The sequence below is a fragment of the Pistacia vera genome, unplaced genomic scaffold, assembly GCF_008641045.1.
Source record: "Pistacia vera cultivar Batoury unplaced genomic scaffold, PisVer_v2 Contig230, whole genome shotgun sequence".
In the NCBI taxonomy this organism is placed as follows: domain Eukaryota; kingdom Viridiplantae; phylum Streptophyta; class Magnoliopsida; order Sapindales; family Anacardiaceae; genus Pistacia; species Pistacia vera.
In genome coordinates, this window is record NW_022196036.1 from 1,044,382 (window position 1) to 1,053,963 (window position 9,582).

The 9,582-nt window shown below is 35.2% G+C and overlaps 3 protein-coding genes across 4 annotated transcripts; 1 reads left to right on the top strand and 2 right to left on the bottom strand.

The window, feature by feature from the left end:
* The first annotated feature begins 1,514 nt into the window (after positions 1-1,514).
* On the top strand, positions 1,515-2,546 carry LOC116131304 (nuclear transcription factor Y subunit C-5). Of its 2 annotated transcripts, none has more exons than XM_031416970.1 (2): positions 1,515-1,979; positions 2,256-2,546. In XM_031416970.1, exon 1 carries the CDS (start codon positions 1,522-1,524, stop codon positions 1,960-1,962), a length of 441 nt encoding a protein of 146 aa, XP_031272830.1. In that variant the 5' UTR covers positions 1,515-1,521; the 3' UTR covers positions 1,963-1,979; positions 2,256-2,546. The 2 variants fall into 2 exon arrangements, with proteins under 2 accessions (XP_031272830.1, XP_031272829.1); XM_031416969.1 differs by having other exon boundaries at positions 2,226-2,260.
* LOC116131303 (65-kDa microtubule-associated protein 8-like) lies at positions 2,534-4,661 on the bottom strand. The gene is made up of 6 exons (XM_031416968.1): positions 4,535-4,661; positions 4,290-4,441; positions 4,110-4,197; positions 3,567-3,640; positions 3,377-3,451; positions 2,534-3,224 (listed from the first exon to the last, which is right to left on the bottom strand). The coding sequence occupies exons 1-6, from the start codon at positions 4,647-4,649 to the stop codon at positions 2,901-2,903; spliced, it is 828 nt and encodes a 275-aa protein (XP_031272828.1). The 5' UTR covers positions 4,650-4,661; the 3' UTR covers positions 2,534-2,900.
* A 13-nt stretch (positions 4,662-4,674) lies between these two features.
* On the bottom strand, positions 4,675-8,798 carry LOC116131302 (65-kDa microtubule-associated protein 8). The gene is made up of 11 exons (XM_031416967.1): positions 8,524-8,798; positions 8,222-8,425; positions 7,586-7,840; positions 7,277-7,489; positions 6,836-6,991; positions 6,584-6,743; positions 6,339-6,490; positions 6,159-6,246; positions 5,616-5,689; positions 5,426-5,500; positions 4,675-5,273 (listed from the first exon to the last, which is right to left on the bottom strand). The coding sequence occupies exons 1-11, from the start codon at positions 8,605-8,607 to the stop codon at positions 4,950-4,952; spliced, it is 1,785 nt and encodes a 594-aa protein (XP_031272827.1). The 5' UTR covers positions 8,608-8,798; the 3' UTR covers positions 4,675-4,949.
* Positions 8,799-9,582: the final 784 nt, after the last annotated feature.

The following is a 9,582-nucleotide window of genomic DNA, read 5'->3' on the forward strand; positions in this document are numbered from 1 at the left end:
TATTTTACATAAATTTTATGTAATTTTTATCTGAATTGATGACTCAGTTATAAGCAAATTATTATTAATATAAGATGTGCATTCGCTTCCTAAATCCTAAGTCAAATTATTCACATTACATAATTTGGTTGAAACAAATTTCAAATTATATATATATATAAGGATGTAATCTTTTAATTTAAATTTTTTACTTAAATTGAGACACAATTTTTCAATAGTTTATATTTTATAATCTAATAAATGTGAGAAATATTTTTGTTTTTTAAAACAAGGATACAACAAATTTTATAAAAATGTGTTTGGTAAAAATGAGTATAATTATTTTAACAAATAGTTTTGAAATAAAATCTTAAAAACTAGTATAAAATTAGAAAACTATTAAAAGTTATTTTCATAATTTTATACGGCTTTTAATTTGAAATTAGTTTTAAAAATTTATATCATACACATTTTCAAATATTAAAACATAGCTAAAAAATTTGAATCATATTTTAGTTTTTGAAAATTATTTTTGAATCACATATTAAATAGACCCTTAATAACTAAAAAAAATCTTCAAAATAATGGATATGACAGTGGTGTCAAACTTTGACTGGCGGTCAATGGTGGCACGTTGCAGACACAATCAATATCATCGAGACTAACAACTGCCGATTTACAGAAATCTAATGTTTTAACCAAATTCCAATGCTTATTTAGGCAGCAAAAAACAACCAAAAATTTTGGCCACTTCCTGTGGCCAAAATAAGCTTTGGAATATGGTGGAATCACCAGATTCTTGTGTCTAGGAAGTTTCAAGTCTTGATGGGACTGATTATGGTTTCAAATTGTAATCGTTGATTGGTGGTTTGAACGACATTGACCATTGGTCAATTGTCGTTGATTGACGGTTATTCACTACCAACATTGTTAGTAAGCACTAACCAGATCTATTTCTATAACTTTTTTAATATATAAAAAAATATAAAATTTAAGTTTATTTTGTAATTCGAATAAATATGTATAGGTATATTTGTCAATTTACAATATAAAATTAGCTTAAAAAATATTAAACTTTATTGATTGCAAATCCGTAATATAATCCGTTATCCGCAAAATTCAATGTTAGAACTTCATGTGAATTGGATAGATTGTTTCAAATCCGATCTAACTATACAATCGTTTTTGCCATTAGTTGTGAGAGATTGTTTCTAATATGCACCATTCACACTGCCACACAGATAGTAGAGACGTCACTCGATGAATTTTGTTGCTCCGTAACAGATCCGCCCCATTTTGGCGCGGTAAGCACCTCATGTGTGGCGGGTGAACTATAACAAGACTAAACTACCCCAATAACAGACAAAATGATCATCGGAAATTGCGTTTATATAAAATTTCAATTCCAAGGGTTTAATTGTCCTTCCCGAAAACAAAAATTTCAAGAAATTGTACCAATTTCCCGCCAAAATTCCAAACCCTAAATTTATTTTTCTATAGATGATTGCTCTCACATTTTGCAGACCAAACTCACCAACATCAATGGCAGAAGAAGAAAATATAGCAGAAAAAGAAAACACGGAGACCACCCGTCCCGAGTTCCCCATCGGCCGGATCAAGAAAATTATGAAAATCGACAAAGACATTAACAAAATTACATCGGAGGCCATGTTCCTCGTCTCGTGCTCCACCGAGCTGTTCCTCCGGTTCCTCGCCGACAATTCTGCCAAAGTCGCGGTTGAGAAGAAGCGAAAGACTATAAAACTTGATCACATACGAACCGCCGTTAAAAGGCACCAGCCAACCAGCGATTTCCTTCTCGATTCGCTCCCCCAGCCCGTTCAGTCTGAGGATCGCCCTGCAACCGACCGGACTCGTTCTCGTCCTAATACGGAAAAACCGTTGCCGGTTGGGACTCGCCGGATTGATGATTTCTTTAGCAAACCGGCAGAGGAGGGTCCAGTTCAGATTAACAACGATTAGGGCTTAATTAATTAATTGTAATGGAAGCTTATACATATTTTTCGTTCTAAGCCATTGTAATTTTTTTTTAATAAATTCACAGTTGATGCTTACTTTTAATTAGATTTTTGATGCGAAAGTTTTCATTTACTAAAGGGATCTTTAACCTTCTTTCTGCACGGCATAGTTCCTTTCCCCTTATACAGTGTTTCATTATTGTTCGTGGTTTATTTTGCGATGCTTCTTGTTGAATTCAACTTGTGAATTTTCATTTGTAATTGTAGGAGGCACATAAATCAACTCAAGTGTTGTAGAAGGCACATAAATCAACTCAAGTGTTGTAGAAGGCTTTTGGATTTTGCAGTGGTGCCTTGCTGGTGAACTAGACTGCGATTTCATGGTAAATGTTGTTCAAATAGTTGTTATTAAAGTCGATGCACAACTCAATGTTATCATAAAGAGAGCTTCTTTGTTGTTTTTGTAATTAATTAATTTTTCCAATCCTAAACGCGATTTACTTCATTGCTAGTTGATGAGTAAAGAAATTGTTATTTGCCATAGCTAACTGAAATTGGTTTTGTAGTTGACAATGTTTGTATTCAAGATGTGGCCATCAGTTCAATTGAAAAGTTATGAAATTCAATCTTATAGATTACAAACATGATTTTGGGATCGTAGCTCCAAACATCTATTTACGTGGTACAGCTAACTGTACTCTGTACAACTACAGTGAGAAATCAATGCCTCTAAAACTTTTATTTTCGCTCGCAATCATCATTCTGCGGAGGTTTTAGAAAGATTGCTGATACACAGGGTCAAGACATAAATACACAAGTGTTTAAGACGACAAACTGAATTTATTCTGCTGTATGATGCATTTTTCCAGAAAACAAGATTTATCTGATCACTTTTGCTCGTTATTTCTCATCAGACGTGAAATCCACAAATCTGACTAAATTTCAGGGAGATATAGGGCCAGAAAATGTTGACATCACTGAAGCTGTTTCATCTCTAAACTGATAAGCGAAGCTGGGTCGACCTAACATCTTTTGTCCTCGTACCTTTCTGCCTTCTTTAGTGAAAGATATGCTTTGAGTTTCTGAATTGATGTTGTTTGATCCCAACTGCTGGATGCCCACAGAATGCCTTCTGTTTAAAGGGGTTGCATTGTTAAAGCCTCCATTTATGCTCCGATTTGAAAGGCGCCGATTGCTGGTGCCTGGTCTGGACCCAAAGATATTTTCTTGCTCGACAACTACTTGGCTTTGCACCTTCTTCATATCCTATGGAGGAAAGGTCACCTCATCAGAGAGACGGCATGAGTATCATGGTCATGGTGGATAGAGGAAACTTGATTTTGAAAAGTTATAATATTGAGAAAGAAAGCAAGAGGATATATGAAATTCTTTGACACCGTGTGTCAAATAATACTTACCCTTTGTCGTTGCTTCTCTTCCTCCTTTTCCTGCCTGAACAAATAATACTCTTCCAACATTGCTAGCAGAGGTACCTGGATAATGACATATATTTATTTCCATATATTGATTCTTCAATTAACAAATTCTTAAACTGCACTGAAATTACTGTCATATTGATGTATATATGTAAGCGATATATCGCCTTACCTCATCATACAAGAAAACTTTCTTTCTTTCTTCTTCCCAACTCTTAGTCTTTGCTATAAGTGTATCCACCAAAGCTGGACAAAAACAGTTGGTGAACGTAATGATACATGTAACATATGCATATCATTCGGTAGGTCATAAGGCTACATTAGCTAAATTTAAATTCAAGAAGTCTTTCTGTGATTTTCTATTACAGTTTAATCAACTTAGTTGATTAGATTTTAGCATATGCTTTTGTTAATCTACCAATGCTTTATTAGAACAGGGTGAATATCGCTATATATGATGTTGCTTGATCAAAATTTCAGAAGTTTGAAGAATATAAAGGTCTTTTATGATCTCATTATTTTCTTTTATATTGTTGATCAACTTGGTTAGTTTTTCATATAATTTTCTCTATCGAGTAATTTCTGCATATTTCTACTCTTGCAACTTTAAAAATTCTCCTCTTTTATATGGATAGGTCAATGCAAAGAAACCCTTGAATAATTCCTGATTCCCAAAGCATTGAACATTGATGTTGAGAATCTTTTCTATGTTAACCTGGGATTTTGTTGACAGTTATACGGGCCCTTTCAGCACGTCTGAGATTCCTGTGTGCACCTCTGCTAACTGAATATCGATTTTCATCCTGTAAACATGCATGACATTGGAAACATCAAATAGATGCAGTAAAAGTTTGAGCCAACTGAGCATATAGATGAATGGTAGTGGGATTTTGACCCTGCTGTATTCTTCCAACCAGCGCTCCTCATCACGTGCCAAAATCCACTTCTCCACTTTCTCCATTATAGCCTTCCTGCTAGAGGCTTCTTCTTTTGCTCTGCATATCTGTTCATCCAAACTCATGAGGAGTTCAGCATGATCAATCTCCCCTTGAGTATGTAAATACAAATTGTCGGTCAAATTAGATTTGAACAAGAACAACAATACATATCTTGAGAGGCAATTTATTCACTCTTTCTTACCAGAGTTTATAAGGTTTATTATTTTGTCCATTTCAGTTTGTGAAGGAATCTCCATGTGTGAGTTATTGCATATCTCTTCTAGCTCATTCTGTTTCTTCAGGAAAAGCTCTTTCATCTTGCTTGCTTTCAATTGNCTCCAAACATCTATTTACGTGGTACAGCTAACTGTACTCTGTACAACTACAGTGAGAAATCAATGCCTCTAAAACTTTTATTTTCGCTCGCAATCATCATTCTGCGGAGGTTTTAGAAAGATTGCTGATACACAGGGTCAAGACATAAATACACAAGTGTTTAAGACGACAAACTGAATTTATTCTGCTGTATGATGCATTTTTCCAGAAAACAAGATTTATCTGATCACTTTTGCTCGTTATTTCTCATCAGACGTGAAATCCACAAATCTGACTAAATTTCAGGGAGATATAGGGCCAGAAAATGTTGACATCACTGAAGCTGTTTCATCTCTAAACTGATAAGCGAAGCTGGGTCGACCTAACATCTTTTGTCCTCGTACCTTTCTGCCTTCTTTAGTGAAAGATATGCTTTGAGTTTCTGAATTGATGTTGTTTGATCCCAACTGCTGGATGCCCACAGAATGCCTTCTGTTTAAAGGGGTTGCATTGTTAAAGCCTCCATTTATGCTCCGATTTGAAAGGCGCCGATTGCTGGTGCCTGGTCTGGACCCAAAGATATTTTCTTGCTCGACAACTACTTGGCTTTGCACCTTCTTCATATCCTATGGAGGAAAGGTCACCTCATCAGAGAGACGGCATGAGTATCATGGTCATGGTGGATAGAGGAAACTTGATTTTGAAAAGTTATAATATTGAGAAAGAAAGCAAGAGGATATATGAAATTCTTTGACACCGTGTGTCAAATAATACTTACCCTTTGTCGTTGCTTCTCTTCCTCCTTTTCCTGCCTGAACAAATAATACTCTTCCAACATTGCTAGCAGAGGTACCTGGATAATGACATATATTTATTTCCATATATTGATTCTTCAATTAACAAATTCTTAAACTGCACTGAAATTACTGTCATATTGATGTATATATGTAAGCGATATATCGCCTTACCTCATCATACAAGAAAACTTTCTTTCTTTCTTCTTCCCAACTCTTAGTCTTTGCTATAAGTGTATCCACCAAAGCTGGACAAAAACAGTTGGTGAACGTAATGATACATGTAACATATGCATATCATTCGGTAGGTCATAAGGCTACATTAGCTAAATTTAAATTCAAGAAGTCTTTCTGTGATTTTCTATTACAGTTTAATCAACTTAGTTGATTAGATTTTAGCATATGCTTTTGTTAATCTACCAATGCTTTATTAGAACAGGGTGAATATCGCTATATATGATGTTGCTTGATCAAAATTTCAGAAGTTTGAAGAATATAAAGGTCTTTTATGATCTCATTATTTTCTTTTATATTGTTGATCAACTTGGTTAGTTTTTCATATAATTTTCTCTATCGAGTAATTTCTGCATATTTCTACTCTTGCAACTTTAAAAATTCTCCTCTTTTATATGGATAGGTCAATGCAAAGAAACCCTTGAATAATTCCTGATTCCCAAAGCATTGAACATTGATGTTGAGAATCTTTTCTATGTTAACCTGGGATTTTGTTGACAGTTATACGGGCCCTTTCAGCACGTCTGAGATTCCTGTGTGCACCTCTGCTAACTGAATATCGATTTTCATCCTGTAAACATGCATGACATTGGAAACATCAAATAGATGCAGTAAAAGTTTGAGCCAACTGAGCATATAGATGAATGGTAGTGGGATTTTGACCCTGCTGTATTCTTCCAACCAGCGCTCCTCATCACGTGCCAAAATCCACTTCTCCACCTTCTCCATTATAGCCTTCCTGCTAGAGGCTTCTTCTTTTGCTCTGCATATCTGTTCATCCAAACTCATGAGGAGTTCAGCATGATCAATCTCCCCTTGAGTATGTAAATACAAATTGTCGGTCAAATTAGATTTGAACAAAAACAACAATACATATCTTGAGAGGAAATTTATTCACTCTTTCTTACCAGAGTTTATAAGGTTTATTATTTTGTCCATTTCTGTTTGTGAAGGAATCTCCATGTGTGAGTTATTGCATATCTCTTCTAGCTCATTCTGTTTCTTCAGGAAAAGCTCTTTCATCTTGCTTGCTTTCAACTGATCCAGTCTATTGACTTCAGCCTCAGCCTTGAAACATTTTGAATAGCTATGACGTCTAATTGTTGGAACTAGAAAACAATATGAGTAAATGGTTTTTTCTTATAGTTTGGAATACTTACCTGTTCTATCATGTTATGGGTAAGACTTCCGGAATCTGATACTTCTGCTGATGAGAATGATAGTAGATTGGTAACATGTGAAAATTGTCTGCGGTCTGAATAGGGTGTGTCCATAAGATTCCATAAGTTTGTCAGAGCTTTGCCAAGTTGGTGAAGCTGCGAAATTCAGAACAATTAATATAAGGGATTTCTCATCCTGATGCTTAATCTAACCAGTAAATGCAGGAATAAGATTAGCCCACACAAGCCATTGAATTCGTATTTAATTTCCTCTATGATTTAAATTTACTTCATCTATCTTGTTTCAGCTACTCGTCATTCTTTTACTTTTATGACTTTATAGTGAACAGATCCAGCTGTTTATGTTTTGTGAGTTCATGCCGAATTGCTGGTAATATTTGCTTAAAAGAAGGCTAGCAAAAGACTATTAATAGTTTTTACCTTCTCAAGCCGCTTCTGCTTTTCTTCCTTCAGAGATTCAACTGTACTGTTAAGTTTTTCCAAAATGCTGTCACTTATGTTTTTGGATATTCCATACAATTCGTTCAAGCTGGGATGAACCTTCGTTATAATCATGGAAGACTCCATTCCTAATGTTGCAGACAAATTACGTACTGCATCTATATATTTTTCTACTCTCTGGAGTCTGTCATTCTTTAAAGTCAACAAAAGAGATACAAAATCACAAAACTCATTAACAAGTATTCAGTACAATATCCTAAAACAAGTCATAAAGAATTGTCATAGTACCTTCTCGTTATGGAGTCTATGTAGCTCAATCTGGTATTCCTCGAGTTTCTTCAGAGAAAGATCATTCTCGTTTACTATGATCGTTGATGAGTCATCATATTCTGATAAGCCTGCTATTTCTGCAGAGATTTTCTTTATTTGTGATTGCACAGCTCGAAATTGGTTCACCCTCTCTTCTTTCCTCAGTCTCATCTCCCTCAAAGCTGGGGTGATTGAATCCAGCTGCTCCTTTAATGTTCCTGCCATTTTTTCTGGCTGCACAGACAAGAAAGGAATTTCTTGTTCAAGATGATAGGTTCTCACATGTTGCCACTTAATGGACATGTAACAAATTCCCCACTATGGATCAGAGTTGTAATAGGCACAGCCTTGAGACAAAATTTGATGAATATGTTTATTTGTTCTGGGCTCGTAAACGTTCTTGAATTCTTTTCAATAATAATATGCATTATTCTTTTCCATGGCTGTAGATAGTTAAATGATACTAGAATTCTGAAATGTATCCTAATTATTTCTCATCTTCACTAGTATTCTATTTTACATGCACAATTTAATAGATGTTTGCTAACACCAACAATTTAATAGATGTTTGCTAACACCAGCTAACTGAAAAGAAGAGATTGATGGATATAGTACCCGTCCAGGGAGAGATCGTTCACCAAGGGACAAAAGAAGATGGGTGAATTCAGCTTCAGATTCTGCCAGCTCTTGATGCAAGCGAGCTCTAGATATATTTGCACGGTCAACTTTTCTCCGGTAAACCTCTAAACACTCTTGTTCTAAATCTAGTAGAACCTTCTCTCTTTCAAACTGATCTTCTCCAACTTCATCCCAGATCATCTGCTTAACATAAGAAAAAGGGAACAAGAAGTGAACAATTTCAGTCTTCACTCACCTACAATATGTTGAGGAAAAAAAAAAAAAAAAAAAAATCTTGCCTGCAATTCTTGCAGTAAATATCCGCATGATGTTTCTAGCAATGCAGAGCTTCGCATTGTAATTTGTGACTGGAAGGAAGCCATCTAATGGCTCCTTCAATAATGGGATAGAGCTCAGAGATAAAAAATCTAAAACGGTGGGAGCTTTAAGTGAGAAACTTGGACTACTAGAAGGTGGAAGCCTTAAGGGTTGAGTACATAAACAAGCAACCAAGTATCTTTTAGAGAGAGAGAGAGAGAGAGAGAGAGAGAGAGTGATGGGCTGTAAACTTTGGATGTGAGTGCTCTGGGTACGAGTTTTTGCTTAAAAGACAAGGGTGGGCAGAGGTTGGTGATGCTGAAGCTTTGGGTTCAAGAATCATATGTTATTCAGTTCTATAGGTCACCTGGTTTATGTCATTTCCCTCTCCAACTATTAGATGTTTAAATTGGAAGATTAAAATCTTTTTTCTTTTTTAGATATATAGTTGGAGTTTCGTTTTCAGGGATGTACGACTTATTTTTCATCACGTTGGTGTCTTAGATGAGTATTTAACAGGTTATGTATTGAACAAGGCTTTTAAAGCGACTTCACTCCTAAGCAATCTGCATATGACCCAGAGGCCAAAATAGTTTTTTGCCCTTTTTCACAACTAGAATCTATACAAGTCTAGCTCCGTCATTGATCTACTGCAAAGTGATATTCATAACACCATGGCAATAAGCCAATGCACAAGCACAACCAGAAAATCTGGGCCATCTAATATCATCACCTGGTTTTGTGATTATCATTTATCATGGGATTTTTTTTTTTTTTTTTTTTTTCAGTTATGAAAACCCTTGAACCTTTTGCATTTTTCACATGGGCATTTAACCTTCTGCATAATTTAGCATTATAGTTATGAGTTGGATTTTTCTGATATTCTTGTTGCCTATATAGATGGATGACATGAGAGATATTATATGTTGATCAGAATGAGGTTTGAGTTTCAATTCCATTAGGTATCATAATCATGTGATTTAGGAATGGATAGTGAATCATTTTCAACAAAACAATCCCACCTCATTCACCTTTTTGCT